The 25,082-nt window shown below is 35.1% G+C and overlaps 1 protein-coding gene across 7 annotated transcripts in view; it reads right to left on the bottom strand.

Annotated features, from left to right (window-relative positions):
* Positions 1-25,082, bottom strand: part of VPS13A (vacuolar protein sorting 13 homolog A) — a 266,390-nt gene that overhangs the window by 154,630 nt on the left and 86,678 nt on the right. For all 7 annotated transcript variants that reach the window (XM_059071189.2, XM_067039602.1, XM_067039598.1 and 4 more), the window contains one exon: positions 20,416-20,554. In XM_059071189.2, the coding sequence (XP_058927172.1) occupies positions 20,416-20,554 (139 nt within the window). The remainder of the gene's footprint in view (positions 1-20,415; positions 20,555-25,082) is intronic.

Here is a 25,082-nt window from a genome sequence, read left to right as displayed (position 1 = left end):
TTTCCATCCTGTATTAATTTTTCTTGAGTTACTGCAGAAGCTAGAACCTTCAGTATGAATTTGAATAGTAGTAAAAAAAAAAAAAAAAGACATTCTTGCACTATTATTTGATATTACAGGGAGAGTATTCAGTCTTTTTCAAATTAAACATGATATTAGCTATGGGTTTTTCCTAGATTGATGGGGCTTCCTTATATTCCCAGTTTGTTAGGAGTTTTATCATGAAAGGTTGTTGGATTTTGTCAATGCTTTTTCTTTTTCTATTGAGATAATCACACATTTCTTATCCTTTATTCAATGAAATGTGCTTAATAACATTGATTGGTGAACCATTTTTGCTGCCCTGGGATAAATGCATTTGGTATTTTAGTGTATTATGCTTTTAAAATATCATACTATTTGATTGTAATATTTGCTAAGTATTTTAGAATCTATGTTAATGAACATATAGATCTGTATTTTCTCATAATTTGTCTATCTGGTTACAACAGAATAACACATACAAAGAAATGAAGTGTGGCCCATGCACACAGTAAATTAGCACAAATAGTTCAGGAATAAGCTCACACATTAGTCTTACTGCAAAAAAAAAAAAAATCCAGAAACTTTAAATAAACTGTCTTAAATGTGCTCAGAGAGCTAAAAAGAACCACTGAGAAAGAGCTAAAGGAAACCACGCAAATAATGTCACAACAAATGGAAAATATCAATAAAGAGGTAGAAATTATAAAAAGAAATCAAACACATTCCAGACCTGAGAAGTAAAATAACTGAAAGAAAAATTCATTAGAGAATTTCAATAGCAGAGTTGAGCTAGCAGAACAATCAGTGAACATGAAGACAGATCAGTCAAAATTATTAAAAAAAAAAAAAAAAGATAAAGTGAACACAACCTAAGGGACCTGTAGGACACCACAAAGTGAGGCAACATATGCATTATGTGAATCCCAGCAGAAGACAAGAAAGAGAAAGGGCCAGAAAGACTATTTGAAAAAAACAGCCAAAAATGTCCTCAAATTTGATGAAAGACATGAATCTAAAAAATCCAAATTCAATGAACTCAAAGTAACATACACTCAAAGAGATCAACACCAAAACATATTATAATCAAACAGTTGAAAGACAGAGTAAGAAAAATGAAAGCAAGAGAAGCAAGTTGCCACATATTAGGACTCATCAATAAATTAACAGCTAACTGCTCAGCAGAAACCATGAAGGTCAAAAGGTAATGGAAAGTCATATTTAACATGCTGAAAGAAAAGTCAACCAAGATTTGTATGTCTGGTAAAACTGTCCTTCATAATGAAAGAAAAATTAAGATATTTCCAGACAAATAACAGCAGAAGGAGTGTGTCACCACTATACTTGCACAACAAGAAATGCCAGAGTCCTTTAGGTTGAAGGAAAAGAACACTAGATAGTAACTCAAAGCTATATAAAGGAAAAGAAATCTTCAGTAAAGATAAATACATGGGTAAATAAATGAGGTATTGTATTTTTAGTTCAAAACCACTCTTTTTATTTCCTGTACACTTTAAAGAAAAACATATAAAAATAATCATAACGACATTACTGAGCACACAATGTACAAGATGCAACTTGTGACAAAACCACCTTAATGGGGGGAGTACAGAGCTGTACTAGACAAGAAGTTTTTTAAAAAAAATTTTTGTTTGTTTCCTGTTTTGCTTTGGTTTTTTTGATGTGGACCATTTTTTTAGTCTTTACTGAATTTGTTACAATGCTGCTTGTTTTATGTTTTGGTTTTTTGGCCACAAGGCATGTGAGATCTTAGATCCCCAACCAGGGATCAAACCTGCACCCCCTGCATTGGAAGGCGAAGTCTTAACCACTGGACTGCCAGGAAAGTCCCAGAAAAGACTTTTTATGTGCTACTGAGGTTAAGTTAGTATCAATCCAAAACACAATTTCATAAATCTAGAATGTTAAATGTAATTGACATAGTAACCATAAAAAATACATATCTAAAAGCATATACTGGGACTTCCCTGGTGGTCCAGTGGTTAAGACTTTGCCTTCCAAAATGCAGGGGGTGTGGGTTCGATCCCTGGTCAGGGAGCTAAGATCCCACATGCCTCGTGGCCAAAAAACCAAAACATAAAACAGAAACAATATTGTAACAAATTCAATAAAGACTTTAAAAAATGGTCCACATCAAAAAAAAAATTCTTAAAAACATAAAGAGAAATAAAAATATATACAAAGAGGGCTTCCCTGGTGGCGCAGTGGTTGAGAATCCGCCTGCCGATGCAGGGGACACGGGTTCGTGCCCCGGTCTGGGAAGATCCCACATGCCGTGGAGCGGCTGGGTCCGTGAGCCATGGCCGCTGAGCCTGAGCGTCCGGAGCCTGTGCTCCACAACGGGAGAGGCCACAACAGTGAGGCCCGCATACCACAAAAAAAAAAAAAAAAAAAAAAAAAAATATATATACAAAGAAATTAGAAAGGATTCAAAATGACTCACTCCAAAAAAATCAACTAAGCAATAAGAAAGGTATTAATAGAGAAAATGTAACACAAAAAGTATAAGATACACAGAAAACAAATAGAAAAATGGCAGAAGTACGCCTTTCATAATCAGTAATTACTTTAAATGTCAATGGACTGAACCATCCAATCAAAAGGCAAAATGGATAAGAGAAAATGTGACCCAACTATATATGCTGTCTACAAGAGACTCCCTTTAGATCCAAATACAGTGACAGGATGGAAAAAGATATTCTATGAAAACAGTAATCACAACAGAGGTGGTTATACTAATTTCTACCAAAGACGTTAAAAAAAAATTGTAACAAAAGACAAAAAGGTCATCATATATAACAAAAGGGATAATTCATTAGGAAGATATAACAATTATAAACATATATACACCAAAAAGTAGAATCCCCAAATATGTTAACAAAACAATGACAAAATAGGAGAAGTAGAAAGTTCCACAATAATAGCTGGAAACTTCAATTATGCCCACTTTCAATAAAGAATAGAATATCGAGTCAGAGGATCAATCAATAAATATAAAACTTGAACAATACCATACACCAACTAGAAATAACAGACATACACAGAACAATCCAGGCAACAATAGAAGAATATACATTCTTCCTAAGTACATGTAGAACATTTTCCATGGTGGACCATGTGGCAGGCCACAAAACAAATGTCAAAATATTTTTAAAGAGTGAAATCATATGAAGTGTCTTCTCCAACCACAATTCAAGCTAGAAATCAACAACAGAAGGGAAAGTGGAAAATTCACAGATATACAGAAATTAAAGAAAACTTTACAAAAAAGTCAACGGATCAAAGAAGAAATAGCAAGAAAATATACAAATACTTTGAGATAAAGGAAAATGAAAAGACATAATATGAAAAAATATGAGATACTTTGAAATCAGTGCTCAGAGGGAAATTTACTGCTATAAAAGCATACATTAAAACAGAAGTCAGATTTCAAATAAATAACTTCACTTTATACTTCAAGGAGCTAGAAAAGGATCGACCTAAACAAAAAGCTAGAAAAGGTAAAGAAATATAAAGATTAGAGCAGATAAATGAAATAGTGAACAGAAAAACAACAGAATTAACAAAATCAAAACTTGGCTCTTGACAAGATCAACAAAACTGACAAACCTTCAGCTAGACTGAGACAAAAAGAAAAGACGTAAGTAACTAAAATCAGAAATCAAATTGAAGTCACTGCAGCCAAATTTACAGAAATAAAAATGACTGTAAAGAATACTACGAAAAAAAAAAAAGAATACTATGAAAAATTGTAGGCCCAGGCCCACAAATTGGATAACCTAGATGAAATAGACAAATTCCTAGAAAGACACAAATTACCTAAACTGACTCAAAAACAAACTCTGAACAGACATATAACAAGTAAAGAGATTGAATCAGTAACCAAAACTCTACCAAGGAAGGTCATAAGGCTTCAGTGGCAAAGTTTACCACCATTTAATGAAGAATTAAAACCTTCCTTTTCAAGTAAATGGAAGAGAACATCCCTAACCCAGTCTTTCAGGCCTGATAACAAAGCCAAGCAAATACACCACACAAAAAAGTTAAAGACTAATATAACTTATGAATACAGATGCAAAAATCCTTAACAAAATACTAGTAACCATATCCAAAAGCCTATTAAAGGGGTTATTTTACCATAACCAAATGGAATCTATTCTAGGAAACCAAAGGTAATTCAACATAAAAAAAATAATTACTATAAAACACCACATTAATAGAGTGAAAGATGAAAGCCCAGATGATATCTAACTGAGGCAGAAAAAAACATTTGACAAAATTCACCACCATTTCATGGTAAAAACACAGAAAAATATACATGTAGAGGAGAACTTCCCCAACATGGTAATGAGCATTTATGAATACCTCCAAGCTAATATCATACTTAGTGGTGAAAAACTGAAAGCTTTCCCACTAAGATCAGGAAAAAAGGCAAGGATGCTCTCTTTTATTAATGCTATCCCGTATTTACTGAAGTTATAGCCAGAGCAGTTACACAAGGAAAAGTAATAAAGGTTTCCAAATTGAAAAGAAATTAAACTATATCTATTCTTAGATGACGTGATACTAAATAGAGAAAATCCCATAGAATCCACAAAAACTGCTAATGCTAAAAAATTAATTCAGCAAAGTCACAGGGTACCAGACTAACATACAAATCTGTTGTTTTGATGTACCAGAAATGAACGAAAATGGAAATTTAGGAAATAATTCCATTTATAACAGCATCAAAAAGAATAAATTATCTATGAAAAATATACAGCAAGGAACTGAAAAACTTGTACACTGAAAATTATAACAAATTTCTAAAAATATCAAAGATGTCAGTGAATGGAAAGACATCCTGTGTTAATGGACTTGGAGAGTTAATATTTTTAACATGGAAACACTAACCAAAGTGATCTACAAATTCAGTGTGATCTCAAACAAAATGCCAATTGCATTTTTTTTGGCAGAAATGGAAAAGCCAATCCACAAATTCATATGAAATTGCAGGTGCCTGAATAACTATAGCAATTGTGATATATGTATGACAAAATCAGAGGATTCACATCTACCAATATCAAAACTTAGTACAAAGCTGCAGTAACTGAAACACTGTGGTACTGGCATATTGACATATTGACATATTCACTGACCAATGGAATAGAACCAAGAGTACAGATATAAATCTATACAACTAAGACCAAATGATTTTTTATAATGGTGCCAAGTCCACTCAATGAAGAAAGAAGACTCTCTTTAACAAATGACACAGAGACATTTGTTATAACACAGTTGACATTTCAACATGAAAAGAATGTTTGGTACTGTACCTCACACTGTATACAATAATTAACTCAAAATGGAGCAACAACTTTAAGAGCTAAAAGCATGAAATTATAGAAGGAGGAGAAAACTATATGATCTTGAATTTGGAAATAGATTCTTAACTATGACACCATGCAACAGAAGAAAAAAAACAGATAAATTGACTTCAAAATTAAAAACTTTTATACATCAAAGGATATTATCAAGAAAGGGAAATGGCAGGGACTTCCCTGGTGGTCCAGTGGGCAAGACTCCGCACTTCCAGTGCAGGGGGCCCGGGTTCGATCCCTGGTCGGGGAACTAGATCCTGCACGTATGTCGCAACTAAGAGCCCGCATGTAGCAACTAAAAGATCCCGCATGCCTCAACAAAGACCCAGAGCAGCCAAAATAAAAATAAATAAATATTAAAAAAGAAAAAGAAACGGAAATGGCAACCCACAGAATGAAAGAAAATGTTAGCAAATCATATATCTGATAACAGTGATTATCCAGAATAAAGAACTTATAACTCAACAACAAAAGGAAAACAATCCAACTGAAATATGGACAAAGGACTGGAAAAAACATTTCACCAAGGAAGATTTTTAAAAAGTGGCCAGCAAGCATTTGAAAAGACACTCAACATTATCAGTTGTTAGTGAAATGCAAATCAGAACCACAATTCAATATCCCTTTACACCCACTAGGATGGCTATAATCAAAAAAGGGACAATAACAACGGCAGGTGAGGATATTGATAAACTGGAAAACTCATACATTGCTGGTGGGAATGAAAAATTATACAGCTGCTGTGGAGAACAATTTAGTGGTTCCTCCAGTCTGGTAGTTTTACATTAAACACAGAATTATCACATGACCCTGCAGTTACACTCCTACATATATACATCCAAAAGAGCAAAAAACAAGGATGCAAACAAATACACACAAATGTCCATAGCAATACTATTCATCATAGGTAAAAGGTGAAAAAAATCCAAATGTCCATCAATGCATGAATGTATAAATAAAAGGTGGCATCTATGCCACAAATAAGCCACATTTTACATGTGTATATTCCATTTTATATATTTATATCCATATAAGATATTCCATTTTATATATTTATATGTGTGTGTGTATATATATATACAGGAATGAAACACTGACACGTGCTACAAGACAGAAGAACATCAAAAAGATCATGCTGAGTGAAAGAAGCAAGACACAAAAGTTTACATATTTTATAAATCTGATATGAAATAACCAGAATATGTAAATCCACAGAAGAAAATAAAGCAGACTGGTGGATGCTAGGGGCTTGTGGAGTGGAGGGTGAATAGAGAATAATTACTTAACAGATGCAGGGTTTTCTTTAGGATGATGGAAATGTTTTAGTATTAGGTCGCACATCATTGTGAATAAAACAAAATTCGACTGAATCGCACACTTTGTTAAAGTTATGTGAATTTTACCTCAATTAAAAATTTTAAACAATTAGAAAATAGAATTCTACAGAAAGAAAAAAGAAAGCCAGAGTGACCATATTAATATCAGATACAGTAGACTTCAGAAAAAGGAATATCACTAAGAATAGTAAGAAATATTGCAAAGTAAAAAAGGATTAGTAAGGCAAAGTAACAATCCTAAACACATACATACTCAACAAAAAAAGCTTTAAAATACATAAAGTAAAAACTGGTAAAAATGAAAGGCGAGTGGAAAAATCCGCAACTATAATTGGAGACATCAATATTCCTCTCTCATTAACTGACAAACAGTAAATCAATAAGATACAGAAGACCAAAACAACACTACCAGTCTAATTATACTAAGTGACATTTATAGAACATTTAACCCAGCAACAACAACAAAATATATTCTTTTCAAATGCACATGGAACATTCACCAAGACAGACCATTTTATGGTCCAAAGGTCAGGTTTTTCCTTTTTTTTTTTTTCAGTATGCGGGCCTCTCACTGTTGTGGCCTTCTCCTGTTGTGGAGCACAGGCTCCGGACGTGTAGGCTCAGCGGCCATGGCTCACAGGCCTAGCCGTTCCGCGACACATGGTATCTTCCCAGACTGGGGCACGAACCCATGTCCCCTGCATCGGTAGGCGGACTCTCAACCACTGCGCCACCAGGGAAGCCCAGGTTTTTCCATTTTAAAATTTATATTTTAGTTTTATATTTTTAATTGTAAAAGATCAGAAATCTCATCTCTATTCCTGGCTTCTGCTGAGATGATGGATTGAATCTCTGAGTCACAACCTTAGGCTTTTTATCGAATGCTTGTGCAGTAACACCCTGCTGTTCTCTCTGTTAACACACTTTCTCATTTTTCGTAATATGGATAGGCTGAGTATTTTCCAAATCTGCAAGTTCTGGTTCCTTTTTGCTTAACAATTTCTTCTTCAAAATGTATCCCTCCTTCCCATTTTACTATCAGCAATTAGAAAAAACAAGACCATGTCTTCAACATTCTGTTTAGAAATCTCAATTAAATATCCATGTTCATCACTTGTAAGACCTACTTGCCACAAAATATTACAAAGCATTTCAGTCAAATTCTTTGCTACTTTATAACAAGGAACACCTTGCCTCAAAACTCTTCCAGCCTCTACCCATTATCCAATTCTAAAGCCACTACCACATATTTAAATATGTTACAGCAATTCCTCACTTTCTGGTACCAAAATCTGTATTGGTTTGCTAGGGCTGCCATAACAAAAGACCACAGACTGGGAGGCTTAAACAACAGAAATTTATTTTCTCACAGTTCTAGAGGCTAAAAAGTCCAAAATAAAAGGTGCTGACATGACTGGTTTAACCTGAGGCTTTCACAAAGGCTTAAAGATATCCACCTTTTTGCTCTGCCCTCACATGGTCTTTCCTTTGTGCATGTGCATTCTTCGTGTCTTTTTCTGTGTCCAAATTTCCTATTTATAAAGATGCCAGTCAGACTGGATAAGGGCCTATTCTAATGGCCTCATATTAAGTTAATCACTTCTATAAAGGCCCCATCTCCAAATACAGTAATTAAGCTTTCAACGTATGGACTTTGGGAGGACACAAGTCAGTCCAAAACAATAGCAGAATATGTGCAGCAAAAGTATGCTTAAACTACAAAACAAAGATAAAAAACTTTAAAAGACCTAAATAAATGAAGATACATCATATTAGTGAACTGAAAAATTCAATACAGTTAAAATGTCAATTCTACCCAAATTGATAATATAATCCCAATCAAAAACCCAGCAGAATTTTCTTATAAAAATTGAAGAGGTGAATCATAAAGTTACAGAGAATGCAAAAAATCAGTCAAAACCATTTTAGAAAAGCAAACAAGTTGGAGGTCATGTCCTACCTGGTTACAAAACACTTACCATTTACAACTGTATCAAAAAGAATAAAATACCTAGAAATAAACTTAACCAAGGAGGTGAACGACCTGTACACCAAAAACTATAGAACACTAATGAAAGAAACTGAAGAGGACACAAATACATGGAAAGATAGTCAGTGCTCATGGACTGGAATAATGAATACTGTGAAAATGTCCATACTATCCAAAGCAACCTGCAGATTCAATGCAATTCCCACCAATATCCCAATGACATTTTTCACAGAAATAGAAAAAAAGAATCCTAAAGTTTGTATGGAACCACAAGAGACCGCAAACAGCCAAAGCAATCTTGGGAAAGAACAAAGTTGGAGGCATCATGCTCTCTGATTTCTAACTATGTTACAAAGCTATACTAATCAAGATAGTATGGTACTGGCATAAAAACAGACACAGACGTCAGTGGAACAGAATAGAGAGCCCAAAAATAAACCCACACACCCTATGGTCACTTAATTTTTGACAAAGGAGCCAGGAATATACATTGAGGAAAGGACAGTCTCTTCAATGAATGGTGCTGGTAAAACTGAACAGCCACATCAGAAGAATGAAAATGGACTACTACCTTACACCATAAACAGAAATTAACTCATAATGGATTAAAGATGTGAATGTAAGACCTGAAACTATAAAACTCTTGGAAGAAAACATAGGTAGTAAGCTCCATGACACAGGTTTTGGAGATGATTTTTTTTTATTTGACACCAAAAGCAAAGGCAATAAAAACAAAAATGAACAAAACGGTCTACACTGAGCTAAAAATCTTCCCCTCCTACACTGTTGGTGGGAATGAAAATTGGTGCAGCCACTATGGAAAACAGTATGAAGGTTCCTCAGAAAACTAAAAATATAGTTATCATATGATCCAGCAATCCCACTCCTGGGCACATGCCCAGATAAAACTATAATTTGAAAAGATACAGGCACCCCTATGTTCACAAAAGCACTGTTTACAACAGCCAAGATATGAAAACAATTTAAATGTCCATCGACATATGAATGGATAAAGAAGATATGGATATATATACAATGGAATATTACTCGGCCATAAAAAAGAATGAAATAATGCCATTTGCAGTAATATGGATGGACCAAGAAATGATCATACCAAGTAAACTAAGTCAGAGAAAGACAAATATCATATGATATCACATATGTGGAATCTAAAATGACACAAATGAACATATCTATGAAACAAATCAGACTCACAGATATAGAAAATAGATTTGTGGTTGCCAAGGGGGAGGGGGTGGGGGAGGGAAGGATTGAGAGTTTGGGATTAGCAGACACAAACTATTATATATAGGATGGATAAACAACAAGGTCCTACTGGGAACTATATGCAATATACTGTGGTAAACCATAATGGAAAAGAATATGAAAAAGAATATATGTATGCATAACTGAACCACTCTGCTGTACAGCAGAAATTAACACAACACTGTAAATCAACTATACTTCAACAAAAATTTTAAAAACAAATAAATATATTAATTAATGAATTAATTAAAAGCTTCTGCACAGGAAAGGAAACCATCAACCAAAAATGAAGAGGTAACATATGGAATGGGAGAAAATATTTGCACATTGTACATGTGATAAAGGGTTAATATCCCAAATACATGAAGAACTCACACAACTCAGCAAAATAATAATCATCATCATCCAATTAAAAACAGACAGAATAGATATTTTTCCAATGAAGACATATAGATGGCCAACAAGTACATGAAAAGGGAACTCAACTCACTAGTTTTCAGAGAAATGCAAATCAAAACCACAAGGAGGTATCACCTTACACCTATCATCAAATGGCTATCACCAAAACGATAAGAGATAACAAGTGATGGCGAGGATGTGGAGAGAAGGGAACTCTTACACACCATCTCTGGGAGTGTAAACTGGTGCAGCCACTATGGAAAACAGTATGGAGGTTCCACCAAAAAATTAAAACTAGAAACTACCATATGATCCAGCAATCTCACACCCCTGGTTTATCCCAAAGAAATGAAAACAGGATGTTGAATAGGTATCTGCACTCCTATGTACAATGCAGCGTTATTCACAATAGCCAAGATGTGGAAACAAACTAAGTGTCCATCAAACAGATGAATGGATAATGATGTGGCATAGGTATACAATGGAATATCGTTCAGCCATGGGAAAGAAGGAAATCCTGCCATTTGTGACAACATAGATGGACCTTGAGAGCACTGTGCTAAATGAAATAAGCTGGATTGAGAAAAAAAAAACACTGCATGGAATCACTTACATGTGGAATCTAAAAGACAAAGAAAGTCAAACTCATAGAAACAGAGAGTAGAAATGTGGTTTCCAGGGGCTGGAGGATTGTGGGGATATAGGGAGAAGTTGGTAAAAGGGTACAAACTTTCAGCTATAAGATAAATAAGGTCTCAGGATCTAGTGTAAAACATAGTGACTACAGTTGACAACACTATGTTGTGTAACTGAAATTTGCTCATCAAACGAAATGGTGAAATATTCACACCAAAACAAACAAACAAAAAGATAACTATGTGAGGTATGTGTTAGTTAACTAGATAGGGGAAATCCTTTCACAAGGTATACATACATCAAATCACCAGTGTACATGTTAAATGCTTTACGGTTTTATTTGTCAATTATACCTCAATAAAGCTGAAATAAAATTTTTTTAAAACATCTATTGCAGAAAGTGAAAAACAACATCCAGCTTCAAAAGATATTCAGGGGTTAAAAGTTTGTGTCTGAAACTCTGTTTTTAAGACAAGCCAAACAAACATTCATGTAGGGGCAATTCTTTGTTTAAAAAAATTTTTTTGGATCTGAACTGTAAAACTACTTCAAGTTAAATCAAAACTTTTACTTAAGATCTGTTTTGTACTGAACTTTCCTAGGAAACTTGGAAAAAAGAGAAAGCAGAGCACCTTCAGATTAGGCAGTCATCTATACAGAAACCAGCATGATAATAGCAGGAAGAACATCAGCTGTAGATTTCTCTTAAAAGGGAAGGGAAAAAAAAAAAAAAAAGAAACCTGAATTCAAATTCGGCTCAGTAAGCTATTTACAAGCTATATGATCTTAGGCATAATATTTAACCTCCTTAAGAGTCTGTTTCCTGGGCAAAATAATGACCGTAACATCTAACTTCCTGGACTGTGAAAAGGATAAAGATAAAATATGCAAAAATCTAGAGTGTATAAATAATAGATACCAGTAGAGAAAAATCCTTTGCCAAATGTGTGGCCTGGAACATAATAGATACTCAGTATAAGGAGACATATTAAATAGTTATTCTCTACTTATTTTTATATACGCATTTGATTTTAAAAAGAAACACGATCTAGTACAGATCATGTGCCTGAGACTCTCTTAATATACAGGAGAGATTAAGCCCAGAGAAGAAGGAAGAGTCCTCTCAGGCACTGCTGATAACTAAGGGAGAAATAAACAGTTACACAGTACTTTTTCTAAAATGTAAAGAAAGCTTAAGAAAAATAAATAAATAAAAGTATAAAAGGCAATATACAGTAAGCCCAAAAGGACTTACAGGTGCTCTCAGCATAGCATAAAACTGGTGGGAGAAGCAGACTTAAGATTGTTACAGAAATTCTCCTTAACATCTTGAAGAAGAGGATTATATAAAGACTTACCATGTATATAGAAATAAAATAGTATGGTATCAGTGAAAGGATAGACACAGATCAAAGGAAGAGACACAAAAATCTTTGAAGAAGAACAGAGTCAGAAACAGACTCAACTCAACAGAGAAGGAAAGTCTTTTCAACAAGTGAAACGGAAATAGCCAGTATTACAAATGTAAAGATAGAATGATCACTCATCAGGCACACCATTTTAAAAAATTAACACAAAATGTTTGACAGAACTTAATATAAAACCTAAAACTACAAAATTTCTAGAACCAAACACAGGAGAAAATCTTTCTGACCTCGTGCTTGGCAAAGATTTCAGAAATATGACTTAAAAAGCTTCATCCATACGAGAAAATAATGATAAAATGGATCTCATCAAAACTTAAAACTTCTGCTCTTCAAAGAGACTGTTAAGAAAATAAAAATCTCAGCAGAAGCAAGAACTACAATCCTGCAGCCTGTGGAACAAAAACCACATTCACACAAAGAGAGACAAGATGAAAAAGCAGAGGGCTATGTACCAGATGAAGGAACAAGATAAAACCCCAGAAAAACAACTAAATGAAATCGAGATAGACAATCTTGCAGAAAGAGAATTCAGAATAATCATAGTGAAGATGATCCAAGACCTTGGAAAAAGAATGGAGGCAAAGACCGAGAAGATGCAAGAAATGTTTAACAAAGATCTAGAGGGATTAAGGAAAAAAGAGACAGAGATGAACAATACAATAACTAAAATGAAAAATACACTAGAAGGAATCAATAGCAGAATAACTGAGGCAGAAGAATGGATGAGTAACCTGGAAGACAGAATGGTAGAATTTGCTGCTGCAGAACAGAATAAAAAAAAGAGAATGAAAAGAAATGAAGACAGCCTAGGAGACCTCTGGGACAACATTAAATACAACAACATTCGCATTATAGGGTCCCACAAGGAGAAAGAGAGAAAGGACGCGAGAAAATTTCTGAAGAGATGATATTCAAAAATTTCCCTAACATGGGAAAGGAAATAGCCACCCAAGTCCAGGTGTTGCAGAGTCCCAGGCAGGATAAATCCAAGGAGAAACACGCCGAGACACATAGTAATCAAATTGGCAAAAATTAAAGACAAAGAAAAATTACTGAAAGCAGCAAGGGAAAAATGACAAATAACATACAAGGAAACTCCCATAAGGTTAACAGCTGATTTCTCAGCAGAATCTCTATAAGCCAGAAGGGAGTCGCATGATATACTTAAAGTGATGAAAGGGAGAACGTACAACCAAGGTTACTCTACCCAGCAAGAATCTCATTCAGATTCAATGAAGAAATCAAAAGCTTTACAGACAAGGAAAAGCTAAGAGAATTCAGCACCACCAAACCAGCTCTGCAACAAATGCTAAAGGAACTTCTCTAAGTGGGAAACACAAGAGAAGAAAAAGACCTACAAAAACAAACCCAAAACAATTAAGAAAATGGTAATAGGAAAATACATATCGATAATTACCTTAAACGTGAATGGATTAAATGCTCCAACCGAAACACACAGGCTTGCTGAAGGGATACAAAACCAAGACCCATATATATGCTGTCTACAAGAGACCCACTTCAGAAGTAGGGACACATACACCGGAAGTGAGGGGATGGAAAAAGATATTCCATGCAAATGGAACACAAAAGAAAGCTGGAATAGCAATACTCATATCAGGTAAAATAGGCTCTAAAATAAAGAATGTTACAAGAGACAAGAAAGGACACTACATAATGATCAAGGGATCAGTCCAAGAAGAAGATATAACAATTATAAATATATATGCACCCAACATAGGACCACCTCAATACATAATGCAAATACTAACAGCCATAAAAGGGGAAATCGACAGTAACACAATAATAGTGGGGGACTTTAACACCTCACTTACAACAAAGGACAGATCATCCTAACAAAATTAATATGGAAACACAAGCTTTAAATGACACAATACCCCAGATCAATTGAATTGATATTTACAGGACATTCCATCCAAAAACAGCAGATTACACTTTCTTCTCAAGTGTGCACAGAACATTCTCCAGGATAGATCACATCTTGGGTCACAAATCAAGCCTCAGTAAATTTAAGAAAATTGAAATCACATCAAGCATCTTTGCTGACCACAATGCTATGAGATTAGAAATGAATTACAGAGAAAAAAAAGTAAAAAACACAAACACGTGGAGGCTAAAGAATACGTTACTAAATAACCAAGAGATCACTGATGAAACCAAAGAGGAAGTAAAAAAAATACCTACAGACAAATTACAATGAAAACATGACGATCCAAAACCTAGGGGATGCAGCAAAAGCAGTTCTAAGAAGGAAGTTGATAGCTATACAAGCTTACCTCAAGAAATAAGAAAAATCTCAAGTTAACAATCTAACCTGACACCTAAAGGAACTAGAGAAAGCAGAACAAACAAAACCCACCATTAGAAGAAGGAAAGAAATCATAAAGTTCAGAGCAGAAATAAATGAAAAAGAAACAAAGAAAACATTAGCAAATATCAATAAAACTAAAAGCTGGTTCTTTGAGAAGATAAAACAAAACGGATAAACCATTAGCCACACTCATCAAGAAAAAGAGGGAGAGGACTCAAATCAATAAAATTAGAAATGAAAAAGGATAAGTTACAACAGACATCATAGAAATACAAACCATCCTTAGAGACTACAAGCAACTCTATGTCAAAAAAATGGACAACCTGGAAGAAATGGACCAATTCTTAGAAAGGTATAACTTTCCAAGACTGAAGCAGAAAGAAACAGAAAATATGAACAGACCAATCACAAGTAAGGAAATTGAAACTGTGATTAAAACTCTTCCAACAAACAAAAGCCCAGAACCAGATGGCTTCACAGATGAATGCTATCACACATTTAGAGAAGAGCTAACACCCATCTTTCTCAAACTGTTCCAAAAAATTGCAGAGGAAGGAACACTCCCAAACCCATTCTATGAGGCCACCATTACCCTGATACCAAAACCAGAAAAAGATACTACAAAAAAAGAAAATTACAGACCAATATCACTGATGAATATAGATGCAAAAATCCTCAACAAAATACTAGCAAACAGATTCCAACAACACATTAAAAGGATCATACACGATGATCAAGTAGGATTTATCCCAGAGATGCAAGGATTCTTCAGTATACGTAAATAAATCAATGTGATACACCATATTAAGAAACTGAAAAATAAAAACCATACGATCATCTCAGTAGATGCAGAAAAAGCTTTTGACAAAATTCAATACCCATTTATGGTAAGAACTCTCCAGAAAGTAGGCATAGAGGGAACTTACTTCAACATAATAAAGGCCATATACGACAAACCCACAGCAAACATCATTCTCAATGGTGAAAAACTGAAAGCATTTCCTCTAAGATCAGGAACAAGACAAGGATGTCCACTCTCACCACTATTATTCAACATAGTTTTGGAAGCCCTAGCCACGGCAATCAGAGAAGAAAAAGAAATAAAAGGAATACAAAAGAAAAGAAGAAATAAAACTCACTGTTTGCAGATGACATAATACTATACATAGAGAATCCTAAAGATGCCACCAGAAAACTACTAGAGCTAATCAATTAATTTGGTAAAGTTGCAGTACACAAAACTAATGCACAGAAATCTCTTGCATTCCTATACACTCATGATGAAAAATCTGAAAGAGAAATTAAGGAAACACTCCCATTTACCACTGCAACAAAAAGAATAAAATACCTAGGAATAAACCACCTAGGGAGAAAAAAGACCTGTATGCCGAAACCATAAGACACTGATGAAAGAAATTAAAGATGATTCAAACAGTTGGAGAGATATACAATGTTCTCGGATTGGAAGACTCAATATTGTGAAAATGACCATACTACCCAAAGCAATCCACAGATTCAGTGCAATCCCTATCAAATTAACAATGGCATTTTTTACAGAACTAGCACAAAATCTATTAAAATTTGTACAGAGGAACAAAAGATCCCGAATAGCCAAAGCAGTCTTGAGGGAAAAAAATGGAGCTGGAGGAATCAGACTCCCTGATTTCAGACTATCCTACAAAACTACGGTAATCAAGACAATATGGTACTGGCACAAAAACAGAAATATAGATCAATGGAACAGGGTAGAAAGCCCAGAGATAAACCTATGCACCTATGGTCAACTAATCTATGACAAGGGAGGCAAGGATATAAAGTGGAGAAAAGACAGTCTCTTCAACAAGTGGTGCTGGGAAAACTGGACAGGCACATGTAAAAGAATGAAATTAGAACACTCCCTAACACCACACACAAAAATAAACTCAAAATGGATTAGAGAGCTAAATGTAGACCGGGCACTATAAAACTCTTCGAGGAAAAAATAGGAAGAACACTGTTTGACATAAATCACAGCAAGATCTTTTTTGATCCACCTCCTAGAGTAATGGAAATAAAAACAAAAATAAACAACTGGGACCTAATGAAACTTAAAAGCTTTTGCACAGCAAAGGAAACCAGAAAGAAGACGAAAAGACACCCCTCAGAATGGGAGAAAGTACTTGCAAATGAATCATCAGACAAAGGATTAATCTCCAAAATATATAAACAGCTCATGCAGCTCAATATTAGAAAAACAAACAACCCAATCCAAAATGGGCAAAAGACCTAAATAGACATTTCTCCAAAGAAGACATACAGATGGCCAAGAAGCACATGAAAAGTTGCTCAACATCACTAATCATTAGACAAATGAAAATCAAAACTACAGTGAGGTATCACCTCACACCAGTTAGGATGGCCCTCATCAGAAAATCTACAAACAACAAATGCTGGAGAGGGTGTGGAGAAAAGGGAACCCTCTTGCACTGTTGGTGGGAATGTACATTGATACAGCCACTATGGAGAACAGTATGGAGGTTCCTTAAAAAACTAAAAATAGTATTACCATATGACCCACCAATCTCACTACTGGGCATATGCCCAGAGAAAACCATAATTCAAAAAGACACGTGCACCCCAATGTTCATTGCAGCACTATTTACAATAGCCAGGTCATGGAAGCAACCTAAATGCCCGTCGACAGATGAATGGATAAAGAAGATGTGGTACATATGTACAATGGAATATTACTCAGCCATAAAAAGGAATGAAATTGGGTCATTTGTAGAGACGTGGATGTATCCAGAGACTGTCATACAGAGTGAAGTAAGTCAGAAAGAGAAAAACAAATTTGTATATTAACACATATATCTGGAACCTAGATAATGGTACAGGTGAACTGGTTTGTAGAGCAGAAATTGAGAAACAGATGTAGAGAACAATCGTATGGACATCAAGGGGGGAAAGTGACAGCGTGGAGAGGGTTGTGGTGTGATGATTTGGAAGATTGGGATTGACATGTACACACTGATGTGTATAAAATGGCTGACTAATAAGAAAAAATGAATATTTTTATAAAAGAATATAAAAATCTCAGCAACAGACTATGAGAAAACATTGTAAAACACTAAAGTGTTCAATGTAGTGGCACAACATGTGAGCAACTTAGTTGCTCAAATGCTTTGAGGAAAAAAGTTCTTTGCACTATTTTTACAACATTTCTATAAGTTTAAAATTATTTCAAAAGAATAGTTAAATAAGAAAAGAGAAAGCAGAATTTAAAAAAGAGAAAAAGGGCTTCCTTGGTGGTGCAGTGGATGAGAATCTGCCTGCCAATGCAGGGGACAGGGGTTCGAGCCCTGGTCTGGGACGATCCCACATGCCACTGAGCAACTGGGCCCGTGAGCCACAACTACTGACCCTGCGCATCTGGAGCCTGTGCTCCACAACAAGAGAGGCCTGCGCACCGCGATGAAGAGTGGCCCCCGCTTGCCGCAACTAAAGAAAGCCCTCGCACAGAAACGAAGACCCAACACAGCCAAAAATAAATAAATAAATTTTTTTTTTAAAAAGAGAAAAACATGAATGGATATTTTATTTTGAAATTGTCTTGATAAGAGGTACAAAAGACAGAAGTCTTGAAGGAAAAAATCTAGTAATTTTGACTATGCAAAAAGTAAAAGCTTCGGCATGGCAGAATAAATGTACCAAATAAAAAAACAAATTGGGGGGAAAGTATCTGTAATAACAAGCAATTATAATTTCTTTAATTGGAAAACCATAATGCAACAAAAGACATAAACAGCAGTTTTCAAAAGAAATTCAAATAACCAATAAATTTAGGAAAATAAGTCCTATCTTACTCATAAAGAAATGTAAACCAAAACCAGAAGATAAAATTTTCATTTAATAGAATAATTTTTAATATTCATCAATACTCAAGACTAATGAGAACAGGGAAACAGAGAAACAACATTTACTATTGGTTGGACTAAATATTAGTACTCAACTGAGAAAGGAAATTTGGCAAAGTTCTTTGAAATATAAAATGCACATTTTGGTTGTTTCCAGGTCCTGGCTATTGTAAATAGTGCTGCAATAAACATTGGGGTACATGTGTCCCTTTGGATTATGGTTTTCTCAGGGTATATGCCCAGTAGTGGGATTGCTGAGTCATATGGTAGTTCTATTTTTAGTTTTTTAAGGAACCTCCATACTGTTCTCCATAGTGGTTGTACCAATTTTCATTCCCACTGACAGTGAAGGAGAGTTCCCATCTGTAGAGATGTGGATGGACCTGGAGTCTCATACACAGTGAAATAAGCCAGAAAGAAAAAACCAAATATCATATATTAACACATATATATGGACTCTAGAAAAATGGTACAGATGAACCTATTTGTAGGGCAGGAATAGACATAGATGTAGGGAACGGACATGGGGACACAGTGGGGGAAGCAGAGGGTGGGATGAATTGGGAGATTAGGAATGACATATATACACTACCATGCATAAAACAGACAGCTAGTGGGAACATGCTATAAAGCACAGAAGCTCAGCTCGGTGCTCTGTCACGACCTAGATGGGTGTGATGGGGGTGGGGGTGGAAGGGAGGTCCAAGAGGAAGGGGATAGATGTATCCACATAGCTGACTCACTTCATTGTACAGCAGAAACTAATACAACATTGTAAAGCAATTTTACTCCAATAAAAAAATTTTGAAAAATATTAATTTCACATATTTTACTCAACAATAACACTACTAGAAATGTATGCAATGGATAAAAATATACTCAAATATATGTAACAAGGAAGTTCAAAGCAGTGTTTTTTTATAACTAAAAACAGTCATAACAATATGAACAATGATCAGAAGAAGATGCCTTTACAACAGGCAAAGGATGGTACACTCACACAATTCAATACTGTAATCACCATAAAAAAGAAAAAGGCAGATCTGTATGTGCTTAATAGGTAAATACCTCTAAGGTACATAACATATATGATAATAATGGTGAAAAAACTACCGATTCAAAACCATAAGTATAATGATCCCATTTATGAAAATTTTAGGAACATAAGAATATATATAAACACATACATACATATACACACAGAGACATGCATGTTTGTATGTGTGTGTATTAGTATATGCTATAAACATTTTCAAAAATCTAGAGAAGCAGTAGTTAACCATTGAGGAGAGGGACTGGAAAAGTGAAGAAAGGTAGACTTATTATTTCATTCTTTTGTTTACTATTTGCACCTTTTACTATTTCATCATTCTGTCTTTCAATATGCAATTAAAAAAAATTTTTTTTTTTTGTGGTATGTGGGCCTCTCAGTGTTGTGGCCTCTCCCGTTGTGCAGCACAGGCTCCGGACGCACAGGCTCAGCTGCCATGGCTCACGGGCCTAGCCGCTCCGCGGCATGTGGGATCTTCCCAGACCGGGGCACAAACCCGTGTGCCCTGCATCGGCAGGCGGACTCTCAACCACTGCGCCACCAGGGAAGCCCCAATATGTAATTTAAAAAGTCGATTCACAATGAATTGAATTGTTTTACCCAAAATTTCCGTGGCTGTTACAAATACTGTTTGTGGAATTTTCTTTTTTAATTCGTGCTTTCATGAATTTTGAAAATACATTACCTGAACTGGTTTGACAGGGACATTTACTTCAGTTGCAGGTTGGGGTTTGGGGATGCTTTCAATCAATTCCAATATCCCTTGCAGTTTTTTATCTGAGATTCGTAAAGAAACCAGTGGTAAGTTTCCAAAAATCTTGAATCTGTTACAAAAAGACAGAAATCATTATAAAAAGATGACTGTCCATCTTAAATTATCTAAGAATAATAAAATGTGATTTTAAGTACTAAATATTGTCTACACAGTCCATGGGACAAATTATCTCACAATCTAGTCAAATCCCCATCATTTTACCTTATTAACCAAACTCATTAGCTGAACTAACATGATTATTTTTCAAAGGCTTATTTCCTTTCGTTATTATGTTTACTATCCCTCTACTATTTTGCCAATGCCAGTTGACAATTACTATTTATGAAGTGTTTATTACAGACAGGCATTAAGGAAAGCACTTGATATGCATTATCATAAATAATTCTCACAACCTATGAGGCAGACAACCTATTTCTGCTCGCTGTTCCTTATAAGTACCCATATGTACATGGTTCCTATCAGGAAACTAAGGTTGGCAACTACAAATAACTTGTCTGAGAGGTTATATATTTAAAACCAGGTTTAAAAATCATATCTGAATGAAAAATCACAATCATATAAGTAGATGCATGTAACAAAATCCAAAACCCATTCACCGTAAGAACTCACAGTAAACTAGAACAAAGAAGAACTACCTCAACTTGATGATGAATATCTTTGAAAAACTTACAACTAACATCATACTTACTAGTGAGAAACTCAATGTTTTCCCACTGAGATTAGGTACAAAACAAAGATTTCCCTCTCACCACTCCATTTCAACATCACACTGGAAATCCTTAAATGCAGTAAGCCAAGAAAAGAAAACAAAAAGCATACAGATTGGTAAAGAAGACATAAAACTGTCTTTGTTCACAGATGACATGATCATCTATGTAAATTATCTAGAAAAAAATTCCTGAAACTAAAAAGCCAATACAGCAAAGTTGTAGGATATGAGGTTAATATGTAATAGTGAATTACTTTCTTATATACCAACAATGGACAAGTATAATCTAAAATTAAAAATACAATACCATTTACATTAGTACCCCAAGAAAGTAATACTTAGGTATAAATTTAACAAAATAAATACAAGATCTATATGAGGAAAACTGTAAAACTCTGATAATAAAGAACTAAATAAATGAATATTCCATATTCAAGGGTAGGAAGATTCAATCTGTCAAGATGTCAGTTCATCCCAAACTGATCTATATAGATTCAATGCAGTCACAATCAAATTCCCATCAAGTTATTTAATGGATATTGACTGATTCTAAAGTTTAAATGGAGGGGCAGAAGACCCAGAATAGCCAACATAACACTGAAAAAGAGCAAGGATGGAGGGTTGATATTCCCTGACTCAAGACTTACTGTAAAGCTACAGTAAGCAGGACGCTGTGCTATTGGCAAAAGAATATACAAACAGATCAATGGAAGAGAACAATGGAACAGAATACAGAGTGCAGATATAGACCTCCATATAGTCTACTGAATCACTGACAAAGGAGCAAAGGCAAAATAATGGAGCAAAGACATTCTTTTCAACATGGTGCTGAAATAAATGAATATCCACATGCAAAAATTAATTCACAGGCCTTACACCCTTCACAAAAGCTAATACAAAGTGGATCATAGACCTAAATTTAAAATGCAATACTATAAAACTCCAAAAAGATAAATCAAAGAAAACTTAGATGACCTTTTCAGATACTTTTTAGATGATCACTGTTTAGATTTAACACAAAGGCACAATTTATAAGAAAATAACTGATAAACTGGATTTGATTAAAATTATAAACTTCTGGGACTTCCCTGGCAGTCCTGTGGTTAAGACACCATGCTTCCACTGCAGAGGGCACAGGTTTGATCCTTGGTCAGGGAACTATGATCCCACATGCCGGGGCCAAAAAAAATTAAAAACTTCTGCTGTACAAAAGACAATGGCAAGAGAATTAGAAGACAAGCCACAGAGTGGGAGAAAATATTTGCAAAAGATAGAACTCATAAAGGACTATTATCCAAAAAGTTCACAAAATTTTTTAAAATTTATTTTCTTATACAGCAGGTTGTTATTAGTTACCCATTTTATACACATCAGTGTACACAGGTCAATCCCAATCTGCCAATTCATCCCACCCACACCCCCCGCCACTTTCCCCCTTCGGTGTCCATACGATTGTTCTCTACATCTGTGTCTCTACTTCTGCCCTGAAAAATGGTTCATCTGTACCATTTTTCTAGGTTCCAGATATATGTGTTAATATACAATATTTGTTTTTCTCTTTCTGACTTACTTCACTCTGTATGACAGTCTCTGGATACATCCACGTCTCTACAAATGACCCAATTTCATTCCTTTTTATGGCTGAGTAATATTCCGTTGTACATATGTACCACATCTTCTTTATCCATTCATCTGTCGATGGGCATTTAGGTTGCTTCCATGACCTGGCTATTGTAAATAGTGCTGCAATGAACATTGGGGTGCACGTGTCTTTTTGAATTATGGTTTTCTCTGGGCATATGCCCAGTAGTGAGATTGGTGGGTCATATGGTAATACTATTTTTAGTTTTTTAAGGAACCTCCATACTGTTCTCCATAGTGGCTGTATCAATGTACATTCCCACCAACAGTGCAAGAGGGTTCCCTTTTCTCCACACCCTCTCCAGCATTTGTTGTTTGTAGATTTTCTGATGAGGGCCATCCTAACTGGTGTGAGGTGATACCTCACTGTAGTTTTGATTTTCATTTGTCTAATGATTAGTGATGTTGAGCAACTTTTCATGTGCTTCTTGGCCATCTGTATGTCTTCTTTGGAGAAATGTCTATTTAGGTCTTTTGCCCATTTTGGATTGGGTTGTTTGTTTTTCTAATATTGAGCTGCATGAGCTGTTTATATATTTTGGAGATTAATCCTTTGTCTGATGATTCATTTGCAAGTACTTTCTCCCATTCTGAGGGGTGTCTTTTCGTCTTCTTTCTGGTTTCCTTTGCTGTGCAAAAGCTTTTAAGTTTCATTAGGTCCCAGTTGTTTATTTTTGTTTTTATTTCCATTACTCTAGGAGGTGGATCAAAAAAGATCTTGCTGTGATTTATGTCAAACAGTGTTCTTCCTATTTTTTCCTCGAAGAGTTTTATAGTGCCCGGTCTACATTTAGCTCTCTAATCCATTTTGAGTTTATTTTTGTGTGTGGTGTTAGGGAGTGTTCTAATTTCATTCTTTTACATGTGCCTGTCCAGTTTTCCCAGCACCACTTGTTGAAGAGACTGTCTTTTCTCCACTTTATATCCTTGCCTCCCTTGTCATAGATTAGTTGACCATAGGTGCATAGGTTTATCTCTGGGCTTTCTACCCTGTTCCATTGATCTATATTTCTGTTTTTGTGCCAGTACCATATTGTCTTGATTACCGTAGTTTTGTAGGATAGTCTGAAATCAGGGAGTCTGATTCCTCCAGCTCCATTTTTTTCCCTCAAGACTGCTTTGGCTATTCGGGATCTTTTGTTCCTCTGTACAAATTTTAATAGATTTTGTGCTAGTTCTGTAAAAAATGCCATTGTTAATTTGATAGGGATTGCACTGAATCTGTGGATTGCTTTGGGTAGTATGGTCATTTTCACAATATTGAGTCTTCCAATCCGAGAACATTGTATATCTCTCCAACTGTTTGAATCATCTTTAATTTCTTTCATCAGTGTCTTATGGTTTCGGCATACAGGTCTTTTTTCTCCCTAGGTGGTTTATTCCTAGGTATTTTATTCTTTTTGTTGCAGTGGTAAATGGGAGTGTTTCCTTAATTTCTCTTTCAGATTTTTCATCATGAGTGTATAGGAATGCAAGAGATTTCTGTGCATTAGTTTTGTGTACTGCAACTTTACCAAATTAATTGATTAGCTCTAGTAGTTTTCTGGTGGCATCTTTAGGATTCTCTATGTATAGTATTATGTCATCTGCAAACAGTGAGTTTTATTTCTTCTTTTCTTTTGTATTCCTTTTATTTCTTTTTCTTCTCTGATTGCCGTGGCTAGGGCTTCCAAAACTATGTTGAATAATAGTGGTGAGAGTGGACATCCTTGTCTTGTTCCTGATCTTAGAGGAAATGCTTTCAGTTTTTCACCATTGAGAATGATGTTTGCTGTGGGTTTGTCGTATATGGCCTTTATTATGTTGAAGTAAGTCCCCTCTATGCCTACTTTCTGGAGAGTTCTTACCATAAATGGGTATTGAATTTTGTCAAAAGCTTTTTCTGCATCTACTGAGATGATCGTATGGTTTTTATTTTTCAGTTTCTTAATATGGTGTATCACATTGATTTATTTACGTATACTGAAGAATCCTTGCATCTCTGGGATAAATCCTACTTGATCATCGTGTATGATCCTTTTAATGTGTTGTTGGAATCTGTTTGCTAGTATTTTGTTGAGGATTTTTGCATCTATATTCATCAGTGATATTGGTCTGTAATTTTCTTTTTTTGTAGTATCTTTTTCTGGTTTTGGTATCAGGGTAATGGTGGCCTCATAGAATGGGTTTGGGAGTGTTCCTTCCTCTGCAATTTTTTGGAACAGTTTGAGAAAGATGGGTGTTAGCT

Source organism: Kogia breviceps, chromosome 8, assembly GCF_026419965.1.
Source record: "Kogia breviceps isolate mKogBre1 chromosome 8, mKogBre1 haplotype 1, whole genome shotgun sequence".
NCBI lineage: Eukaryota > Metazoa > Chordata > Mammalia > Artiodactyla > Physeteridae > Kogia > Kogia breviceps.
This window is presented reverse-complemented; position numbering and strand designations above follow the sequence as displayed.